General features: G+C 36.8%; 2 protein-coding genes across 3 annotated transcripts in view; one reads left to right on the top strand and one right to left on the bottom strand.

The window, feature by feature from the left end:
* The window catches only part of ERP44 (endoplasmic reticulum protein 44), a 95,993-nt gene extending 85,731 nt beyond the window's left edge, over window positions 1-10,262 (top strand). For both annotated transcript variants that reach the window (XM_026013261.2, XM_072727858.1), the window contains 2 exons: window positions 4,561-4,663; window positions 6,632-10,262. In XM_026013261.2, the coding sequence (XP_025869046.2) occupies window positions 4,561-4,663; window positions 6,632-6,733 (205 nt within the window). In that variant the 3' untranslated portion in view covers window positions 6,734-10,262. The remainder of the gene's footprint in view (window positions 1-4,560; window positions 4,664-6,631) is intronic.
* A 3,987-nt stretch (window positions 10,263-14,249) lies between these two features.
* The window catches only part of STX17 (syntaxin 17), a 66,276-nt gene continuing 56,789 nt past the window's right edge, over window positions 14,250-23,736 (bottom strand). Inside the window, exons 7-8 of the mRNA XM_072727859.1 lie at window positions 21,408-21,494; window positions 14,250-20,668 (exon numbers count right to left, since the gene is read on the bottom strand). Coding sequence (XP_072583960.1) covers window positions 20,429-20,668; window positions 21,408-21,494 — 327 coding nt within the window. The 3' untranslated portion in view covers window positions 14,250-20,428. The remainder of the gene's footprint in view (window positions 20,669-21,407; window positions 21,495-23,736) is intronic.

The following is a 23,736-nucleotide window of genomic DNA, read 5'->3' on the forward strand; positions in this document are numbered from 1 at the left end:
AATGGAGAAACATACTGTGTTCATGGATTAGAAGACTTGATACTGTTAATGTTGATGTTAATGTTACTCAAGTTTATAGATTTAATGCAATTTCAGTCAAAATCTCAGATTTTTTTGTAGATATAACTGATTCTAAAATTTATACGGAGAGGTAAAACTAGAATAATAGAAACAAAACAATTGAAAAAGAAACAAAAGACTCATAATACCCGATTTTAAGACCTACAATACAAGTTAAAATATTTATGATAGCGTAATATCAGTGAAAAAAATAGGTACAAGTTGCTGTGGAAAAGAATAGAGTCTAGAAATGGCACACAATAGTGATTTTTTTTAAAGATGTAAAGACAATTCAGTGGAGGGAGATAATCTTTTCAATAAATGACGCTGTACCACCTTAACATCTTCATACCATAAAAGAAACAACTCCTATAAAAAATTAATTTTGAATTGATTGTAGACCTAAATGTGAAAGGTAAAACTGTAAAATTCTTAGAAGTAAATTAGAAACTCTTTCTGACCTGGTCTCTTGGTATGCCCAAAGGACTATCCATAAAAGAAAAAATTGATAATTGGCTTTCTACAAATTAAAAACTTTTGCTCCATTACAGATACTGTTAGAATGCAAAGAAGATATACAAATGGCAAATAAGCACATGAAGAGGTACTCAACATCATTAGACATTAGAGAAATGCAAATTAAAAGCACAGTGAGATCCTATTATACATTTTTTAGAATGGCTAAATTTAAGTACTTAAAATACCAAGTGAGACTATGGAGCAGCTGGATCTCTTATACATTGCTGGTGGGGTTGCAAAATGATACAGCCACTCTAAACAATTTGGCAGGTTTTTAAAAAAGTTAAACATATACCTTCCATATAAGCTAGTATTTTTCCTAGAGAAATGAACTTAACGTTCACACAAAAACTTGTGTGCAAAAGTTTGTGGTAGCATTGTTCAGAATTACCAAAATCTTGAAAGAACCCAAATACTCTTCAGAGGGTGAAAGGATAAACTAATTGTGGTATATCCACTCAATGGAATGCTATTCAATAAATAAAGGAAAAGAGTTACACATGCAACAGAATGGATGAATCTCAAAAGCAGTATGCTGAATAAAAGAAGCCAGTCAGTCTCATGGTTACATGCTGTATGATTCCAAGTACAAGTCATTTTGGAAAAGGCAGATTATAGGAACAGAGAACAGATCAGTGGTTGGCAGGAGTTAGGGGGAAGTAGAGGGTCTTACCAAAAAAAAAAGGGTGTTGGAATAGTGATGTATCCTATTTGTGGAGATAGTAACTAGATGTTATATGCATATGTTAAAACTCAGAACTATAAGCCTGGAAGAGTAAATTCCACTGTGTGTAAATTTTTAAAAATAAAAATGCTTCTCACTGTGATACATATGTCAAAGTTCATTTAATGATACTTACTTAACCTTTGTGCATTTCATTGTCCCTAAATTTTGCATCACCTGAAAATAAAATTGAAAACAAACAGAAAAGTGTTTGGAAGGTAGGAAAGAAACACTTAGGTGTTCTAATTAGAAGAACTGTACCCTAAAGTATGAAAATATAATTGAATTTATAATGGCAAGGATCCATTTATTTTCCTTTTTAACACATAACTATGTTGTCTGTTTTCTTGACAATATACTGTGATTCACTGATTGCTACTTAATAATGATGGATAGTTTTCTGGCCACAAGCTACATAAGAGCTCTTTTGTAATCTGTTTTTCTACCCATCAATTCCGATTCATTGTATCTCCCTTCGCCTTTTGCTACAATTCTCTCATCTGTTGACAAGGGGAAAGAATCAAGTTAGGAAAAAATCTGTTTTGAGTGTTCTCTATGAATTTGTTACATTTAAGATTTAATCATAAATTATTTTTTGACTAGCAAACGCAAGTTACACTGTTGATTGGGATTGTCTTTGGACTTTATAAAATAATAAACTTAACAGAGCCTTTATCTTAAATATTAGAGACCATTCTTTGATTTGAATGGAAATATTGTAGCACTTTGCTTGGGTGACAGTAGATGATGTCATATTAAATTTAAATTGATCTCCTCTGAGTGTTTATCTTTAGTGCATGTGCAATTTCTTCAGCACCAGAGAACCTTTCAGAGGCATTCTGTCAATACAGCTACCTGACAGTCATTTGTATTTGTAAACTGTGCATTTGGCACCTGCTGGTCTCTTGCATTGGAGCTAGTGGGGAGCCAAAATGGGTGTACAATGAAGTTATTGGTTGGTACATCTCAGTGGGAATTATTGAAGGGAAGAAACAGCACTTGCAGGACCTCAGGAGAGGATAAAAAGAAACTAGGAGTATTAACACAAGCCAGCTATTCTTTGCTCCCAAAAAAGGATGATTTAAAAAGTGAGGCAGTTCTACCAAAGTCAAGTGTTTATGGACCTGCATTTTAATTCTTGTTAAGAGATACGAGGAAAGGTTTCTAATTAAAATATATAATGCATTTTCAAAATTTCAAGATTTCAGTAGAAGACTGACAATTCATATAAGCAGAAATATAAAAACTGTGGAAAAATGCTTAATTTCCGAAGAAATGGAAATTAAAATGCAGGTGTCTTTTTATTTGTCATAGTAAAACAAACTTTAATACAAAAGAAACATGTTGGCAAGACTTCAAAGAACAGGTAGACAAGTAGCAGCAAAAACTAATGTTTTGTAGGTGTAACTTGCCCACACTTAGTCAAAAGTTATTTACTCACCAGATTTCTCCTCAACTTATGATAGTTTGATTTAAAATGTTTTTGCTTGATGGTGGTGCAAAAGCAATACACAGTTAGTACTTTGAATTTTGTTCTTTTCCCAGGCTAGTGATGTGCACTAAGATACTCTTTGCTGGTGGTGAGCAGTGAGCCACAGCTCCCAGTAAGCCTCATGGTCCCAGGCATCAACAACTGACACACTTAATATACCCATGCAACCATTGTTTATCACTTTCAGTACAGAATTCAACAAATTACATGATATTAAATACTTTATTATAAAATGGGCTTTGTGTTAGATGATTTTGCTCAAGTAGGGTATTTTAAGTGTTCTGAACACATTTTAGGGTAGGCTGGGTATATTAAATGTATTTTCCATTTAGGATTTTTCAATGTAGGATAGGGTTATTGGGCTGTATCCCCCTTGTAAGTTGAGAAAGATCTATATTCTTTATCGGATACAACTCAAGGAAATAATTACAAAGAAAAAAAGGCTGATAGGTGGATATGCTTTAGTCTTTTTTGCTATAAGGCATGTCTCTGTGCTGCAAGTTTGCTCATAGTGTGACTGGTAATTAGAGGAATAATGTTAATATAAATGAATGGTGTTCATATTATTTTCCTCAGAATGTTTTGAAGCTATCAAAGAAAAGTTTTTTCACCACTAAACAGAATTTAGGGGTGCATGGGTGGTTCAGTTGGTTCAGTGACTTGTTTTCGGCTTTGGGTCATGATCTTGGGGCCCTGAGATCAAGCTCCACACTGGTGCTCTGTGCTCAGTGAGGAGGCTGCTTCTCTCCCTCTGCCGCATCCTCTACTCACGTGTGAGCATCCTTTCTCTAAAATATTTTTTAAAAACGAAAATGCTTTAGTGGTGTATGAAGACCTCTTCCAACCTAAAAAGGAGGGACAGTTTCATGGCCTTGAGAAATACTTTGCTTTTCACAATGTTAAGCTATCCAGTGGAGCTACCCATATAGTTGAAGAAGTTGTGAGATTTTCCCTTTTGCTTTAAAAAAAAAACAAAAAAAACATAGAAAAACTACACCCTGGTTTAAACTATTTTGGTAAAATTGGTTCCACTGGCAGTGAATGCCCTCAAGGACCTCAGTTTATATCTTGAGAAAGGACCTATTTGCTCCAGATTAAGGCTACAGAGGATCACCTGGCTGACACAGTGGTAGAGGCTAAACAGTACTAGTAGTTTTGTTCTAGGCTCTTCATAGTACTCTGGTTGTAAAGTTACATAGTTTCAAGTGGTTAGCCCCTAATGCTATTTTTCTCTTGAGCCCTGTTATTTTTAGTGTGATTGTGCAGAACATGAGGTTTTTAAGTTTTATATATATATATATATATATTATATATAATATATACGTTATTTTAAGTTATATATGTATTTTTAAGTTATATATATTTTAAGGAAAAAATATAATTTTATACATATTTCATATATATGTTATTTAAGTTATGTTATTTTAAGTTATATATATATTTATATATATTTTTTTTTTAAGGAAAAAATATAAATGCCCAATTAGGGATGGTTAAGTAAGTTTTAGGACAACATCTTGATAGATTCTAATGCATCTTAAATATTAAATAAGCATAGAAAAATTTCTGAAACAAGTGCAAGAATTAGAACACAAAACTGAACATCTACATTTCATGATTACAACTGTATAAAAATGTTTGCATAGGTATGGTAGGATTGTAGGTAAAATTTAAAGAAAAAAAATTTTAATGTGTGAAGCTGGTAAAATAGAGGTAAGTCCATTTAAACAGTTTAAGCTAAATTTTTATTTTACTTTTATTTCAGAATTCCTGGAAAGCTAAAGCAATTCGTATTTGACTTACATTCTGGGAAACTGCACAGAGAATTCCATCATGGTCCTGACCCAACTGATATAGCCCCAGGACAGGTAGGACTCTTGTTTTTCAGTGGGAACTCTTTTTCAGTTAGCTTTGAAGAGGATCTAAAGCTCTTATACAAGCTTGAGTTTCTGCTTCTAAAGATCTTTATAATGAAATTCTGAATATACTCAAGATAATAAATTATGTTCCTTTTAAAATTAATTTTTAAAATTATGTAACTTCAGAAAAGTTGCAAGAATGATACAGTATAATTTCTTGATCACATAAACTGATGTGGTATATATCCTCTGTGGAATTTGGGTAAAAGGATTAAATACACTTGGCTCCAAATACAGAAGCAAGAGGTAAGAACTAGAAGTACATAGATCAGTGAAGAAGTCAATGGATTCCATTAACTGGTCAAGTCTTCCTTAGGGCCAGATTGACCACACTATAAAGAAAATAATGATTCGTTATTCTTGCTAAACCATCCTAAGCACCTTCACTGGTGCTCAAAACTTAAGGTTTTTTGTTTTGTTTTGTTTTGTTTATGTTGGCAAATTGAACACCAATAAAAAATAAATTTATTATTAAAAAATAATAAAAAATAAATGTTTTAAATATAAAAAAACTTAAGGTTTAATGCAGCTTTTCATTTGAGATGTAGAATGCCTCACAACTATTTATATGAAATTTTTGTTCTTGCTTTTAATGTAAATTTTAGCCTAAAAATTTGACTAGTTCTACTTTGTAACTTCTGTTACAAATAATTTCTATGTTCCTGCTTTGTTAAACACCCCTAAATGTTGCATTTTGATGCATTATTGAGTTAGATCATGTCTATTATCAGTATACTAAGAGGGAAGATGATATGTAACAAAACTTATACCCATATGCCCAGAACTTCACTGTTTTGCCCAAAGAACCTCCACATATTAAAATAAAAGCTAAGTCAGTTTTTCCTGAAGAGTCCAATTAAGTTCATTGTTGAGAGTTCCCTTTTAGAATCCAGTGACATGCTTTTCCTGAAGTCTGAGGTCAGGTTTTTCTTTGATAATGAGGCAGCTATAGAAGCAGTTTGTTGGCAATAACCTAGAGGCGATTATTTCCTTTAGGAAAGTAGGCCTGCTTAATATTTTATCAGGTTAGGAAAAGATGTTACATACCATTATTATCCTAATTTACTTCAACTACTCAATTAGACAACGAGTTTCTATATTTTATAGCAAAATAATTATGGCTTAAACCAAACATATATCTCAGTAAAAATACAAATAAAGAATGTACTGGGGAAGGGGAACATGAAAAAATAAAATGGGAAATGTGCAGACTCTGCTTTTTCATTATAATGGGAATGAGCCAGTGTCCGTGGTATGTACCACAGGTACTATGTGCCTATGTTAACTGGGGGATATTAAAACAATGACAACATGTTTGTTCTTGAGTTGCTCACAGTGTGGAGATAAAGGAGAGACTGACTACTTACCACTTTTCTTTGAAATTCTTAGAAGTCACTCTCAGAGTTCTGCTGTGTATTTTTGTCTACCGTTGGTGCACAAGTAAAATACTACAGAAATTAATTTCTTGCAGTATGGAAATGTTTATTTTCCTCCTTATGTCAACCAATTTCTGGTATCCAGGTAATTGCTAAATGAAAGGTCTATTTACAGAGTTGGTGCCTTTAATCCTCTTTGTAGTCAGTTTTTAAGAGTTTGGACCAAATTAATCACAGTTGTGCTACCTCTACAAAAGAGTCTAGGAAAGCACTTAGGTGTCAGGTATTTTGTTGCCTTCCACTACACCTCAGGAGCCGTCCACAGGTCCATAGGTAAGGGCTTTGTGGCAACCTTGCCCTGGAGAATATTTAGTAAGGGCAACTGAATGGGGAAAGCAAGATTTCAAACTTAACTCTGGTGTTTGTCACACCATCTTTATTAAGCAAATCATTACAAAACTACCATTCATCTGATACTTATTAAAACAGTGTAACTCCATAAAATATATTGATATAAAATGTTTTATTCTTTCTTTTGTAGCAAGTCCAAGATGTAGCAAGCAGTCCACCTGAGAGCTCCTTCCAGAAATTAGCACCCAGCGAATATAGGTATACTTTATTGAGGGATCGAGATGAGCTTTAAAAACTTGAAAAACAATTTGCAAGCCTTTCAAACAGCAGCATCAACTTACGTGGTGGAAATAGTAAACCTATATTTTCATAATTCTATGTGTATTTTTATTTTGAATAAACTGAAAGAAGTTTTGGGTTTTTAATTTGTTTTTCCTCCCCCTGACTCAAAATGCATTGTCATTTAATATAGCCTCTTTTTAAAAACCTGTTAGGGATAAAAAAAAATAAAAATAAAAATCAGAGGCCTATCTTTGCTTTAAATCTGTCCTGTAAAATTTTTATAAATCAAGTGAAAGGTGACATTGCCAGAAACATACCATTAACTTGCACTACTAGGTTAGGGAGGACTTAGGGGTGTCTCCTGTGTAGTATGTGCTTTTCTTTATATACAACCAATCAATCTTGTTGGTATTTTCATTGTCACATTTCTCAAAGTTAAGAGGGTATATATTCTGGATACTTGGGAGGGGAATAAATTAAAATTTTCACACTGTGTACTGTGTTTTACTGATTGGTCGGATATTGCTTATGAAAATTCCATAGTGGTATTTTTTGGATTCTTAATATGTAACTTAAACATACTATGAAGAGGAGGAGAGCCATAAGCCAGAACATTTGGCAGGAATTGTCCTTATGAATTAAGAAAAAGAAAATGAAAAGTGTTATTAAATTTCTATGTGTTTGTCTAACAAAATGGCATATGGATGGCATTTAAAACTTTGAATTAAACCTAAATTTGAGATACTAGTGGAGGTTACCAGTATTGAACCAGATGACTTTTAAGGCTCCTCCTATCATGACACATTAATTTCCAAAGACAAAAACCAGCAGAGAAATTGTATTTCATTAATTCTAATCTTCTTCTATCTTGTAGAGTCTCGTTAGAGTTGTATAGATCAACGACAGTAAGGCACATAACGTTCTTAATTTTTTTCCATTGTAAAATTGTTAGAGGACCCTACCCCCTCTAGATTCCCTGATTTCCCAGGCCTGCAGTGTATAGTCAAATGGGTCCCTGTGCCAGGCCTCAATACTGCCAGGGAACAAAACCAGAGGGAGAGGACCCTCAGTGTCATATCAGGAAGCCCAATGCCAGAGGACAGACAGGTTCAAAATTGGCTTTCCTCTGGGCCTGGGTTGGTGCTATAGGCCAAGAGTCATTTTATACTTGGAGTCTAAGTCAATCCCAGTTTGGGGAAAGATTATTTTTAAGCTTAAAAGGCTGACATGTGCCATTATATGTAGTGTGTAATATATGTAACATCTTCCACTTCTTTTAAAATAAAGTGAATATTTATAATGCATATTTAATGATTGTTATTTTAAAAAAATCAGCCTAGAGTTCTTAGTTATGCATGACTTACCCATCATTTCATTCAGAATAATAAATGTTAATAAGGTGATAAGGGGCATGTTTAATATATCTTACCAGACTGTTAATTAGAAAAGCAGGACAGAGCTTCCTCAAGGTTGGGTTTTAGTTCTGTTTAATTCATTGCTTTTAATCAATAACTCTGAAATCCAAGTTGTAGTCTTCAGGTCAGAGGATGGACCAAATCTGAGGCAGTTAGAATGAAAATTCATAAACCTTCAACAAGGCAGCACACAACAGCAAAAGCAGCATTTGCAATTAACTGGAATAAATTTATAATCCTGTAATTGGCTTTTAAAATATTATAAACAAAAGATAACACTCAAATATTGGACTGCAGAGAGCTGACTTGAGAGTAGTTATTATGAAAAAGGCCTCAAGGAACACTTGTTCAATGTGATCGAAGATAACTGAATGGCTGCTAAAATAGATTTGAGGCTGCATTATTTAGCTTTTATGCATAGTGGGACTCAAATGTTTACTGAATGAGTGAGATGCAAAGTGATATTGTGGGTAATTTCTGTACCCCTCAAGGGCTATGTGCTCAGCAGGACTGGGTGCCCAGTTTTATAAAAGAAAAAAAAAAAGCTCAAGTGCAAAACACCAAAATGTATTAGAGAAAATAAGTTTTTGCTATAGGGCTATTGAGGGTGGAGTGAGCAGGAGGCCTGTGGCTAAGAAAATGAGAAAGGAAGTTAGAGAAAGAATGGGAGCTGACTGCAGGCCTTGAATGCCAAGCCAATAGGTCTGTACCGTGTCTTAGGGGCAGCAGAGATCCACTTACAGATTTTTAAGCCAGGAAGTATGTTCATATTTAAGTTTGAGAAAGAATACTCTGGCAGCAGGTCTAGATATGACAAAATAGGTCCAGCACCCGAGAGAGAACGGTCAGAACTAAGAAATGGAGAGGAACAGATAAAACATAACAAAGCTACAGATTCCATAGGGATTTGTCACCAGCTGGACATACAGAGAGAATGTCCAGGAACCTCGGACTCACAATTCAGACTTCTTCCCTCTGAACCATGCACCAGAATGTCACAGGTGTAAGTCTTCTCATTTATCCAGTCTACTTTGGGCTTCAGGCTCCTCAGCTGTGAAGAGAGAGAGAATGCAAGACTGAAGAACAGTTGAGCTGCAAAACCCAACCTAGAAGCAGTCCCTCTGCTTGCCAGCCTTTTCAAGTTTTTCAAAAATTGGTCTAGTAGTGAGGGGGACCATAAAAGGATGAAAATTTCTTTAGATGAAATTCTAAACAAGTTTTAAACAGTTAAATGAACCTGGAGAAGAAGCTAGAGAACAGGCACCTAAAGCATCTCATCAAGCTCCATGATGAAGTTGTCAAAGATCATGTACAGATGAAGGAAAAACTGGCAAGATAAGGGCCAAAAAAAGAGAGTGAAATATAAAACTGTTGAAATACTAAAGCTCAACGAGCTTAACCTTGCAAAAAGTGCTAAAGTTGCCAAGAAGGCGTTAAAAAAATAGAAAAACCTGAGGGTAAAAAGAATAGATGAAGGAGTGTAATGGATTAACAATTAAGAAAACCCCTGGTCATCCCTTTCTCTTCTAGAAACACACACACACACACTTAAGAAAAGCAGAACTCAACTTTTATTTTTTTCCCTGACAAGAAGACCTAATCTAGCGGGGCTAAAATGAAGTTAACATTAAACAAAAAAGCAAAAGTGAGAAGTAAAAAGAATCTTGCCACATTAAATAATTTTAGGGCTCTTTGGACCAAACTGCGGTATCCCAAAGAGCTGCTGGAAGTTCTAAGTGCTGTTAGCATCTACTGGAAATCCTGAGGAATGTACGGTGACAAGACTGGAAGGGAACTCTCAATATTCCAGTTTTCAAAATAACTAGAGTTAATGGCTTTAGCTATTTTTCTAGATAAAACATCTCACAAACCAAACTGAAATGTTAGTAATCTATACTTGGGGAAAAGATTTAAATAGGTGGTAAGAATAAAACAGTAATCAATTTTTAAGCCCAATATATAAAGACCCTGAAGTTGTTTCAGGACTTAAATGGTTTTATGCTGATTATAATCGTTTATGTGTTCATTAAAACAGGTTGGATAGGACCTCTGCTTGGCAACTGTTTTTTAGCTGTGTTTGAATTTTTGTATGTATTTCCAAGTAATAAAACTATATTTATAAAATATTCTATATTTTAGACTTTTTACTAATTCAATTTGTCATAAATATATGTGAACCTTTACTCTGAACCCAGATGACCAGTTACAGGCTTTTCCAGTTTTAATTTTATTTTTTTAGATTTAATCGTACTTGAATCAGAATAGGAAGCTATATGAATCCAGATGCTGATAGCTCAAACCTGGCCTTTAGTTTGTGTCCAGGCTCGCCCTCAGAGCACGCTGGGGAAGGACTGACCTGCCCTTAGTGGGTTTTGGAGAGGAGGAAGAAAAGTGCAGCCTAGAAACTGCTTTTCTAAAATGCCCCCTTCCTTCTTCCCTTGCCTAACAAATTCTATCCATCGTTCAGTGCCCAGGACAGTTATCACCCTCTGTGGTCCCACAGCCCTTTACTGATGTATTTTAGAGGACTCAGTCTAATACACAGTTGGGAACATGTATCTGTTTTTCTTACACCACGTGAATGCCACAGATGCAGGAACTCCTCTACCTTTGTATTCCCAGCAATTGAGAGCACTGTAAGATCAATAATGCTTATGGGGGGGGGGGGCAAATTACATCATAAACGAAGGATAGGAAAATATCACTGTCCCTAGAATGGACTCTGCTCCAGAAGAATTAGTAGAGACTGTCATTTTTCTCTATTAACATCTTACTGCAGGGGCGCATGGGTGGCTCAGTTAAACCCTTCTTGGTTTTTGGCTCAGGTGGTGGGATCGAGTCCCACCTGGGGCTCCATGCTCAGTGGGGAGGCTGCTTGAGGCTTCTCTCCCTCTGCCCCTCCTGCCCTCTCTCTCTGAAAGAAAGAAATCGTAAGAAAGTCTGACTGTAGTAGCAAAGCATTGCTAGGAATTGCTGCCCTGTGGTTTCCAGCTCCGGGCCACTCCAGTAGATCGTGTAATTGCCCTGTCTGTGCTGTGCTTCATTTTACTTACTGGGATGGGTGACAGGGAGAAAGCTGCATGGCAACTCCCCTGATGTCATATGTAAACTTGCACATGACACAGGATTCGATCAGTCTGGGAAGCCTGATACTATGATTGTTTTCCTGCCCTCACCACTTCCCCAAAGGCATCCTCCCTGGCTACACACACAGAGGGAAATAGGATAAAGCATCTATCCTGACGGACCCATTCTTCATATCTTCATAAAGAACATGGCTTTCTGATTTAACACCTTGTTTGACAGTCTATTTCAGAATTTTTCTAGATTACAAGGTAAATTCCCTGGTCCATGGCTTTTGAAATAGAACAAACAGAACTTTACTCCTTAAATTTTAGCCTTCTGCCCACGCTCAGTATTCTGGCACCTTTTTTTATTTTCTGGTCCCTCAGAAGTTAGTGGTAGTGCTTTACAATCACATTTACAAGTTCCCACTAACCTTAGGAGGATGATATTTGCCCAAGCCTAGAAACAAATTCTTTTAACACAGATGCTTTTTTTGAGGGGGAGGGAGAGAACAAACTCTGCACTTATTTTCGTTGCCCTTATAACTAGGGTGACCAGGTAATTTTTTTTTATCCAAACTAAGATATTTGAGAGTGAAAGGAAGCATTAGTAATAACTGCACCAGGACAAAAGATGTAAATCAAGATCGTCCCAGACTAGCTGGGATGTATCATCACCCTATTCCTACCTGGACCTGTTAATACATTTTCATGTTTGGGTATCATTCTTATCAGAGAAAAAAAAAGATTTACTCTCCCCCCAGTCACCTGTCATCATTATACCATATTCTTAATAACAAGCCTTTTTTAAAAAGTTATTTTCAGAATTCTTGGTGTTTCTATCAAGTCTCCACTCATTTTAGAGGTCTTCCTAACAAGATTCTGGTAGGTCCATGATACTTTCTCATTAATGTGCTGTTCCTTTAAACTTTAGGAAAAAAATAGTAACAATTACCATAACAGTAGCCACTTAACATTTGTACATTTAATATGAACCAGCCTCTAGCCTGGACACTTAACGTGTACTAATTGTTTTCATCTTCATGACACCCTTGTAAGACAGGCCAAGATATTAACAGGGAAGGGGAAATTCAAGTACGTGAAGGCTAAGAAGTCTTGAGTTGTTCACCCTCACCCCAACGCAAATAACAGGTAGCAAATCTGTAATGAACACTTAAACCTAGTAAGGAAAGAAAGGGAACTAACGTCCATGAATAAACTTAGTAAGTGCCAAGCACTTTATTCCTTTACATTCTTGTCAACTTGCTGAAAAGCTGTTTGGTGGGAAAAGTACGTGAACGTGGGTACTGGAGACCTTGGTCAAAATCCTGTCACATGCCTACCCCCTTCACTTCAGCCCTGCACTTTCTTAATTCTAGTCTCCCTGCCTGCCTCACAGAGCAATTAAATTCCTGCTGCTACTTCCGTTTTAATACTAGGCTATCAGATTCTAAATTTTTTTATTTTTTATTTTTTTTATTTATGATAGTCACAGAGAGAGAGAGAGAGAGAGGCAGAGACACAGGCGGAGGGAGAAGCAGGCTCCATGCACTGGGAGCCCGATGTGGGATTCGATCCCGGGTCTCCAGGATCGCGCCCTGGGCCAAAGGCAGGCGCCAAACCGCTGCGCCACCCAGGGATCCCAGCTATCAGATTCTAAATCCTTCTTGGGTCCCTACTATTCCGACCCCATCAATCCTATGGAAGATTGAAGATAAACCCAACTTTTCCAAACAATTTCTTCAGTGATTCAGATCCTATCTCCTCTTTAAGTCATGACTCTTAGTTGGAAAAATAGAAATAGCTTTACCTCCAAATTCTGAAATTTTCAATTCTTGGCTCCCAAGTCCTGGAGGTATTTTCCAGATTTCTTCTGTTGCATCATTCAGTCCTATGTTAATATATAAAAGTATAGAGTACTGAGCAAATGTTTGAAATGTCTTGGAAGGCTTTTTCACATATCCATATATATCCCTGAAAGATGGTACAACACCCAAGCTAGGACTCCATCATTCATTATCTAGAAGTCACTCTTGGGAGGTGTATTTCTTTCCCCCTTCTCATCAGTGTATTTCATTCCAAAAAATATTCCAAGAAGTAGAAGATATAGTCCCTGCCCAGAAAGAAGCTTACAGTCTAGTTGGGGAGATCATACCACTACAAATGAGAAGTTTATAGCTATGAATTTATAAAACATTGCAGAATTTGCCACAAGTGAATGAAGCCAATGAATTGCAGTGGTTAAGAAATACTCCTGTAGAAATGGAAAACTGGACCACGAAAGTCTTGGCCACCAACAGGTAATTTTCATGACTATTTATTTTCTCAGTGGGCTTTCAATAAATATTTATGGAATAAATAGCAGGACAGGAAGAAAGCAGGCATTCAGTATGAAGCAGAGGATCTCACAGCAGAGAGACAAGAAAGCACAAATCACTTCTTGCATGTGGGAAAGGAAAGCAAATATGCCAAACATACCAAGAACTCCGGCAAAGGTGAGGTTTACTAACTTCCCAGGCAAGGAAGGCTTTAAAAGGAAGAACTCTGAGGATTCTAAGTCTTATCTGATGCAAAGCAACACACTGATTCCTTTAAACGAAGAATTATTAAATTAAAAACATCCATAACCACCTTAGTCTCTATTTCCAAACTACCGGCTTCACCACTCTCAACATCTAATTCCTTGGTTTTTCTCTGAGCACGCTATCCTCTTTCATGTTTTCAACCCTTTGTACGTGCAATTCCTCTGCCACCCCAGAGCCCACAACTCTGTCTTCAGTCAGGCAAAACCTTCTTTCAGGTACTGCTCCAATAGCACAGGTCCCACCAAGCCTTCCCCTTTTATTCCAGGCAGCAAACCACTTCATCTTCGGTGCCTTATCTTACTTTGTTCATTCCTCTTATAAGGTACTTACCACATGTTACCGTGATTTATTGGCTTTATGTATCAGAATTCATTAGCTTGAATGGTTTACGAGGGTAGATTCTCTGGGTCTAACATTTTTCTATGTATGGCCCTGGCACTAAACACACAACAGACATTCAATTCATTGTTTGTTGAATGAATTTATTGCGTGTTTCCTTATACAAGCACCACTCAACAACATAATGAATTCAGTAAGCTTTACAGAATTTGTAGAAATTCTCACCATTGGGCCTTTTCTTGTGCTGACCCTTGCTAACATCAAGGGTTTAACAATAAAATGGAAAATATCTTAGGGTGTTTAATTAATGAAGTCCAGGTAAACTTTTTTTTTTCATGATTAACCATAATACAAGAAAATCTCAAGTACTTGAGAAATGTATGAATAACATGTATCTTGAATTGTTCTTCTCAAATATTTATTAGTCAAGTTTCTCAGAGGAGCTAGACAATGAATGGTCCATTCAAGGCTGGAGTATCTATGCTGCTGAAGAAAAGTCCCCATGCTCTGGCTATCGGATGCACAGGTGACAAGACTTACATTGTTTCAGAGGGTTAAATGGATATAATTTCTTCTGGGGGACAAAAGATTTTCCTTAAACAACTTTTAGGCTGACTAGTTGTGTAAAATGCAGTATTATAGAATTTTCATCTGGACAAATGTAAACATTTTATTACCAGTTTGTAAACTTTTAGAAACCTTAAAATCATTTTTATGGAATGTCTGATTCTCAGTGGCATTGTCAGATGGTGAGTAGTTGAGTTTGAAGAGAGAAAGCTAAGGCCAGAATAAGGAAAGCTGTGAAGGCCAACGTAAGGGGTTTGAACGTTATTGAGTATTCAAGGGAGAACCACTGGAAATTATTTCAGCAGAAAAATGGAAGAGGGACCTGGTTCTCATTCCCGTGGCAGTGAAGTGAGGAATGGCTTAAAGTTGGGGAAAATGAGGTAGGGGGAATGAGGTAATACAGTCATTTACTAGAGTGATGACCATGAATATATTTAGAAGTCGATACAACTAACATTCAAAGTACAATTGACAGGACCCAGTAAGAGACTAGATATGAAGAATGGAGAGTGTCAAGTTGCTAACTACTAGGGTTTATAGTTAGCGAATCCCTGGCTGGAACAGGGGAAGGCAGCCATACTAAGAAAAAGTTTAGCATGGGAGAGAGACAAAGCCAGAATTAGCACTCTGATCTCCTGATCCCCCATCCAATTTTCTTTTCACTATAGCTATTGCCTGAACTGGAATTTAAGCTGGTCTGAAAGACCATAAGCCTCAGCATGCAACTTGATATAGCATAACAAAACCTCAGTTAAATTACTTTGAGGGTTTTGGGTTTTTTTTTCTTAGACCTTGGTATAATTCTAGCTGTTGTGCTAACTAGCTTTGATCTTGGGCAAATCATTTTTATTCAATTTATTTTTTTATTCAATTTATTTCTTTTTTGAATTTACACAGATATATTTCTTATCTCTGGAAATAAATAATTTCTTTGAGGGTAGTAATGTGAATAATAATATGCATCTTTTTCCACTGTTTATAATACCAAAGAAGTTTCTCTGTAAAATGGTGTCAAATTAACGAATATGAATACCAAGAACCACCTGTTACAAACAAAATGAAATGTTAAAAACACAAACAGAACCTGAATTGTTTACATTAATTTAGGCTCATGGGGAAGATGTCCTACCTTTTATTAGTCTTCTGATTCTAAGAACATTGTCTAATATTCCTAAGTATCTGAGAGCAAAGCTACATTGTACTTTAACACAAGAGAAGAACTTGTCCATTTCACAAGAGAACCTTTTCCCCAGGCTCTTCATCATCCTTCCTCCCAGATGTTATGTGGCAGCAATGAAGGGTAAAGGGGACCCTGAGAAATACCTTTCAGTTTTAAGTTAACAAAAAGCATGGCTTGGTTTGGTTTCTGTTCTTCACTGGAGAGAAATGCTGCACATTACATACTTCTATTTCCAGATTCCTCACCTTCTTGTGATTGATATTATCAATATTTCAGTCCTTACTCCTGTGCAAACTACTTATGACATTTACAAGCAGCCCACAGACAAAGGTTTTGGGACTTGTAGGATTCTCCCTTTATAACATTCAGCTTCAATATAAACTAAAAGTTCTTGCTCCAGGAACTCTGGCCAGCATACCCCTTTCTGGGTTATTGGCTCCAGCAAAGGTGGGTAGGAGAACTAAGCCAGCAGAAGAAAAGCAAAACAGAAAGGAAGAGAGGAGAGGTCATAAGGACAAGGGAGTGTAATCCGTGACTAACAAAATGCTGAGATGGCTTTTCTATGTGGTTTGCAAAATGTCTTTGGAGCCAATTCCAAAAGAAAAGTTTCAAACATGTTCTAAGTAATATAGCATCACTGCAGTAAGTACGTGGCTTCCCAAGGGTACCATTTTAAAAGACAGTAATCATTTGATTCTATGAGTTATGATAGATTTTTTAAAAACAGTAGAGTTCATGTTTAATATATAAAAAAAGCACTGAAAAGATGGCTATAACTCACGGAATACAAGGAAATTTGTAGGATGTGTAGATGGGATGGAAACATTTTTAATTTTACATTCTAAGGACCAAATTCAGCTAGGTAACTGTGCATCAGCCACTATTAAAAACTTTGAGGCTGCAGGACACTTCATGACAAAAGATAAAACAAAAAATCCACAAATTGTTGGCACATGAAATTTCACAGCAAGCCTGCCTTATAGAATATACTGGTGTTTGCGTGAAGCAGGATGAATGAATCCGTTTTATACACAGAAGTATGAGAGTAACAGAAATTTTTGTAGTTCAAGAGACCTGGTTAACATTCCTCTGGTTTCAACCTTTTACAGCTGAATAACCCTTTGCAAGTCACTTAACTTCTTTGAGACTCAGTTTCCTTACCTATAATGCCTAGTGAAGTGCCTGGAAAAGAGAAGATATTCAATAAATACCAGTTCCTCCATAGGGTGTTTTCTTCTTTTCAAACTAAGAGTCACAACCCACTGGTAGATTATGAAATCAATAGGTAGGTTGCAACCAGCCATATTTTAAAAACTGAAATAAAAAACATCAGAGTACACTACACATAATGGTATTGTTCCATTATACATATGCTGAGTTCTGATATAAATGCATTTTTTTTTACCGTGGGTTACAACCACAAAGTTTCAAGGTCTCTAGGGAGAAATTCTCATATTATTAGATCAAAAAGTCTTTAGAAAAACAAAAAAAGTCTTTAGGAGCATCGCATTTATTCAAATGAACTTCTATATATTTTCTCCCCCTAATCTGTACTTTCCACCTCTGTGACTTCATTTTATAACTGGAAGTTTATACCACTATAATTTTTAAGAACTTAATCAAAGTGACCCTTATTTTCTAATCTGAATCTAGTAAAAATAAGACATGGATCACAGAGAAGATGAATTTAATCTGATACCTAGGGCATTAAATTCAGTTTAAGATTGGCTTCTGCATCATATTAACTAATTCATACCTCTAAACACTTTATAGGTATATCATTTATAGTTGATTAAACACTTCAAGAAATTTCTACAAAAAGTTAGCTATTATGTTCTATTATGGGGAAATTAGATACAATTTCTAAATAATTTTAAATGATAAGACTTTGTAAAAGGACTGTGGTTTACCTGAGCATAAATAAAGACTGCTGCTGATATTCCAATCCTGATTAGTAAAAATCAAAGGCTTATATGAGCACATACAGTGGTGTCCCAAACTGGCTGGTAGAAAATAAATCCCCAAACAAAATATAAGCTTCAATTATAGGCCTACTCTCTCCTCTAGTTCTCAGTGTAAAACTAGCCTGACAGGATAATAAGTCCCTAGTGCCAATAAGATGGTGGATGGACTAAGAGGCACCTGGCTGGCATAGGTGGTTAAGTGTCCAACTCTTGGTTTTGGCTGTCATGATTTCAGGATTGAGCCCCACATCAGGCTCCATGCTCAGCTCAGAGTCTGCTTAAGACTCTCTCCCTCTCCTTCTGCCCCTTCCGCTCATGCTCTTTCTCTCTAAAATAAATAAATCTTTAAATAAAAAAAAAAAAGATGATGGGCTAAAAAGTGTAGCCAATTGTGGGCTGGCAGAGTGGGAATGATATGGAGCCATGAAGACTGGGCCACGCTGAAAGCCAAAATACTTAAGAAATTATAGAATTCAATGATACAGCTGAATCCTGATGTAACTATACCTTAAATGTATAATTTTATAAATTTAAAATTTAAATTTATATGGCATAAAATTTAAAAATTTTATCAATTTTTTGACCAGGCCAGATTGGCTATTGTTAGAGTTACCTATGGGGCTGAAGTTTAGCAACCTTGTTTTAAGGAAGCAACCTGGGTGAGTCTGGTTCTCACTTTGGTCTGAATACCCTGTGTTAAAGGGACAGCAAGAATCAGAAAATATTTAAAGAGGTGGAGCTCCAAAGCAATTATCCCAACCTTACGAATACCCAGTATCAAATACTGGATCAGAATCTAACGCTTATTCAAAGCACTTCCTTCTTGGCATTCTACTGAAGATATAAGTCAGCAGATAGCAATACTTGATATTTTCCAGTTATTTGATGGCAGTAAAAAATGGTGCTTTCTCTTAATTAGAATTCATTGATGAGTCAAAAGAAAAAAGTGTGAGAGAGGTCTGTCTAGATTAGAGAAAGAAGTAAAAGGTAGCAAACAAACAATAAAAATTATCAAGAGTAAACTCAACAAGAGAGAAGTAATAAACCACTCAGCCACCTGAGGACTATTGGGGCTCCTGAGCTCACACATTTTGTGGTATAGGTATCCATTCTTCTGCCCCCAGAAAATAGTAATGATTAAGGCAAAAGGTGGTTCCCTCCTATTTCAAATGAATTGGGGGGTATAGGATGAGGCTACCTATTATTTTCAATTCTTTTTCAAAAAATTAAAACCTTTTTGCTATTTGAGATAGACACTGCATTGGGCTGAGCCATGTTTGCTGTCAATGTCAAGTGTTGGGATTAGCACCACAAATCCTTCATCAGGACCAATCTTGGCACCAGGCTTCATCTATCACCTTGAGTGTGAGAAAAGCCGAGCAAGAATGCCATTCTTAGGAAGAAATAACAGCTGTGAAAAGTAAAATAAAGCACAGGAGACAGCAAAGCCTGGGGAAAAAGATGGTAGTAACAGAAGTGAGGTAGAAAGCTAGTTCTTAGCTCCCCCAAGGGCCAGCTGAAAAGTCTTAGGGTCAGAGATTCCCTGTGTGGCAGGCACATCAGTCTCTTGAAATTGTAAGACGTCCCAAGAAATGGTCTGGTATCGCCCTTACCCTCTGCTTATTCTTTATCTCAAACTCTAACGGTGTTGGAAATATTTGGAGATTTCTCTTCTTTTCTTTCTCTCTTTAACCTAGAGGTTACAGGAAAGGATGAACAGAGATGGGAGACAATACAAGAAAGCAGATTATGAAACAAGTCCTCAGTACATATGGGTAGAATCACCCCCTGAGTCAGAATTACAAGGGAGGGAAGGCAGAGGGCCCTAGATCTTTGAGGTGTTAAGAGACAGGCTGACAGAGCAAGTTTAGTGACTGGCTCAATAGTCTCCTAGCACTCAAGAGTCTGTGTTCTTTATTTAAAGAGACAGAAGGAAGAGTTCAGAGGAGAAGCTTGTGTCACAAACTAAGATATCTCAAAGAGAAGTGCACCTTCTTACACTTCTTACATTTTCTTACATGATTAGTGTTCCTCATCAGAAAATACAGGTGGACCAAGCCACAAGAGGGTTCACCAAATGGACTCCACTATGTAGTTCACCCCTGCCCCTCATCAGATCCTGATTTCCTTATTTGATAAGAAAGGCTCCTGAACTCCCCATTCTTTTCTTTGTTAACAGGCCTAAATAACCTCCTATATTTAGGAGATAAATAAGCATGTTTATAATACACTCAGCCTTTGGGTCTCCAAGTCAGGGTTATGGAATAAACATCATGTCCACACTTTTCGAGTCCTTATCAACATTATAAATTCATTTTTCACATTTCCAGGCAGAAAATCTGCTCCTTGGCAGTCTTTAAACTTTACCTGACAACGTAGCTCACCCTCAGTCCAGGCTCCTCAATCTCTAACATCTCCGTTAACACTCCAGCAAACAACAAAATACATCCACTCATCACAGTTCAATCCCACTTGAGCATCTACAGCCACTATCTTGATAGAATCATGTTCCAAAAGCTGAGTGTCCAACAGCAGCAAAAGTCCTCATTAGAATAGACATGTTGGCGCCAATAATACTAAAGTTTGGTTTTTAACTGCATTTTTTGTCAGTTTGGCTGGGAAGGTCTGGACAGCTGGAAGTGAGCTTCTCCATCATTTTCTGTTTCTTTCTTTGTATCAATTTTCCACCTGTGAAGCCCAACACCCCACCACCAAGTGCAGCTGCAATTCCTGCCACTTTGAAGCCTGCAAGGAGGCCAATCGGACCCCCCACCACTCCTCCGATGAGTGCACCTGCCACAGGCAGAGCTGCCAGCTTGTATTTTGCAGCCTGTAAAAAAAAAAAAAAAAAAAAAAATTCAATTTAGAAATTGAGTTGAGAATATCTGCCTGTGGTGATGTGCATTTTCCTCTCATTACTCCTGGCAATGCCTCTTTAACTCTTGGTACATAATTAACCTTAGAGATTGGGGAGTTGGGGGAGTGGTGTATTCCACAGGTACTACAATTGCTTCTGGTCTCAGAATTTAGAGAAATGAGCTATAAAAAGCAGACTACTGCCAATTGATTTTACTTGCAAAACAATCAATCTACTAACTATCTAGCAAGCTTATTTAAACAGTTTCAGCTACTATAGATACCCCAAAGCTTTTACATTGCATAGAGATTATTCTGTGCTGTATACCTGGGGCTAAAAGCAATATTCTATGGAAAATAGACGGTCCCACTCCACACGTGCTGTCACATCCTTACACTTTTGCCCCAACTGGATTCCGCCAACACTCTCTACTTCACTATCTGAACCTCTGCAAATACTCCCTTATAACACCAAAATGCCTTATAGCAGGGCTTCGGTTTATTCCCTAAAAAATTTCTCTCCCAACAGAATGGATCTTAGAGTAGAATATTACAACAGTCATTGATTTCTTGCACTACCTATGTGTCATTTGTTCCTTATTTCCTTAATTGCTGGTTCCCTCCACATTAAAGAGAGCAGATCAATTGGGTTAATACTAGAGATTCCTGGGAGCCAGAGTACCATTGATTTGTCAGCAGGAGCAGAATCTTACCTTCCCCAAGTTTTTGGTTCCCTCTTCAACATTCACAGCAGCTCTGTTGACATGGTCTTCAATGCTGTCAATCTTCTCCTGCTGAGACTAGATGCAAAGGAATTATGAGTGAGCGTTCCTGCTGGGGAGCAGCAGTCAGCCAATACACACTATTTTAATTCCTGTAATCAGGATCCCGTGTACTGTAGCCTTGCAGTCTGAATAGTGCTTCATTAATAGCGTCTGATAAACTATGTTGAAAGTACAAATTCACTTGTATACATAAAAAAAGAGGGTGACTTATTAGATAATAAAAGGGTGGCACCTTTATAGGAAAAAGCATTTCACACTAAAATTCAAACATACATATTATTCTCCAAATGAATCTACTTTGTAAGAGAAGAAAAATCCAAATAAGCATTTACATGTCGAAGTTGATGATAAAAAACAAAACCAAAACCAAACAAAAAACCTCCTTATCTTCTTTGAAGAGTCAAAGATTTAAAACAGGCAAATTTGCCTTAGGAATAAAATGCCCTGGATCCAATAAATACAAATGATTACATTTTAAAAATGAGAACACAATTTGGTTTGATCTGTCATTAAAACTTTCTACTTGTGATATGCAGTAGGGAGCACTGAATGAATTTACTGTCCTGAGCTTCACACCTGTACACTTTAATACATTTTAAAATCATGACAAGTTAAGATGTTCCAGATCAAAGATATTAATAAAGCAATCTACAAAAAAAGGCAACACCTGTGCTGACACAATAGCACTTGTGACACATAGAACCTCTGGGTAGAAGGAATGATTTTCCTCTCAGAGGTGAAGCCCCACTACATTTCTCACAAGTGGTTACTGAACCTCAGCTCAAACACCTCCAGGGATGGGAACTCAATTACTTGCCACAGGAACAATGGGAATTTTTAAATAAAATGTAGACAGAATTTACATACAATAATATGCACCCATTTTAAGGGTACAGTATGATAAATTCTAATAAACGTATAAAACCCAAGTGACCACCATCACATCAATATATAGGCCAGGGTTTTTGTTTTTGAAGATTAATTCATTTGAGAGAGAGCATGTGCATATGGGGAAGGGGGCGGAGAGAGAGAGACAGAGAGCCTTATGCAGACTACATGCTGAGTGCAGAGCCCAACATGAGGCTTAATCCCACGATGCTGAGATTAGGACCTTAGCCAAAAACAAGAGCTGGATGTTTAACCAACTGAGCCACCGAGGCACTCCTAGGTTTTTGTTGTTGTTGTTGTTTTAATTCATAGAAAAAGGAAGAGAATCCCTCTTTGATCCCAGCTAAATCCCACTCTTACAATGACTGTGAAATAATTCAAGTTTAATCCTCAAGCACTTGATTCCCTCTTAACTTACACTGCATTGGATATTACACTTAACTCCAACCATCTTAAAGAACATGAAACAACACAGCTGATTTTTTCCCCACAGTTGCTTCCTATCAGCCTTACTGACATTCCTTCCCTTCTCATACACCAAGTATGTACCTTTTCACTGGTAGACCTTTCATGGTATCGCTTCATTCCTGTATTCTCCCCTGCTATCTTGCAATCTCTAACACAACCCCTAAAAAAGTCCTTTATCAGTTTTCTTTTGAACATTTCTGTCAGAGACAAGTACAACAGTGATTCTTGCATGTGAGTGCACACCAGAATCACCCAGAGGACTTATTAAAGCATGGACCGCTGGGTCCCACACCCAGAGTTTCCGATTCAGTAGACTTTAGGTGAAGCCTGAGAATTTGCATGTCTAATGAGTTCCCAAGTGATACTGCAAGTCCACACAATCGGATTAAGGGCACAACCTTTGGACAGATGTCCTGTGTTTAAATCCCAGCACTGTGTGCCCTTGGACAAATTATTCAAATTCTCCAGGTGTCAATATTCTCATCTCTCAAATAAGGATAATATACCTCAGGGAGTTGAAATGAGGCTAAAATGAGATAGGGTCTGTAGAGTGTGAGGAGAAAAATACAACAAGTCATGATCTTCTCAAGAAAGCTTAGCTCCCATCTTTCTTTTCTAAAAAGCATATTAAACCTTTTCCTATGATGCTTGAAAATTCTTGGGCATTAAAACATTAGATCTCTCCTAGCCATTCATTGTTTTTCTTTTCCTCATATAATAAACTTTTTTAATGTTAGCTTCCTTCTTCCAACCCACAGAAGCATAAGTGCCAACACTAATAATACCCAACCTGTTGGGATTTCTTTTTTTAAATTTAAATTCAATTAGCCAATATATAGTTATATTAGCTTCAGATATAGAGTTCAGTAATTCATCAATTGCATATAACACCCAGTGTTCA

Source organism: Vulpes vulpes, chromosome 12 (genome assembly GCF_048418805.1).
Source record: "Vulpes vulpes isolate BD-2025 chromosome 12, VulVul3, whole genome shotgun sequence".
NCBI classification, from domain to species: domain Eukaryota; kingdom Metazoa; phylum Chordata; class Mammalia; order Carnivora; family Canidae; genus Vulpes; species Vulpes vulpes.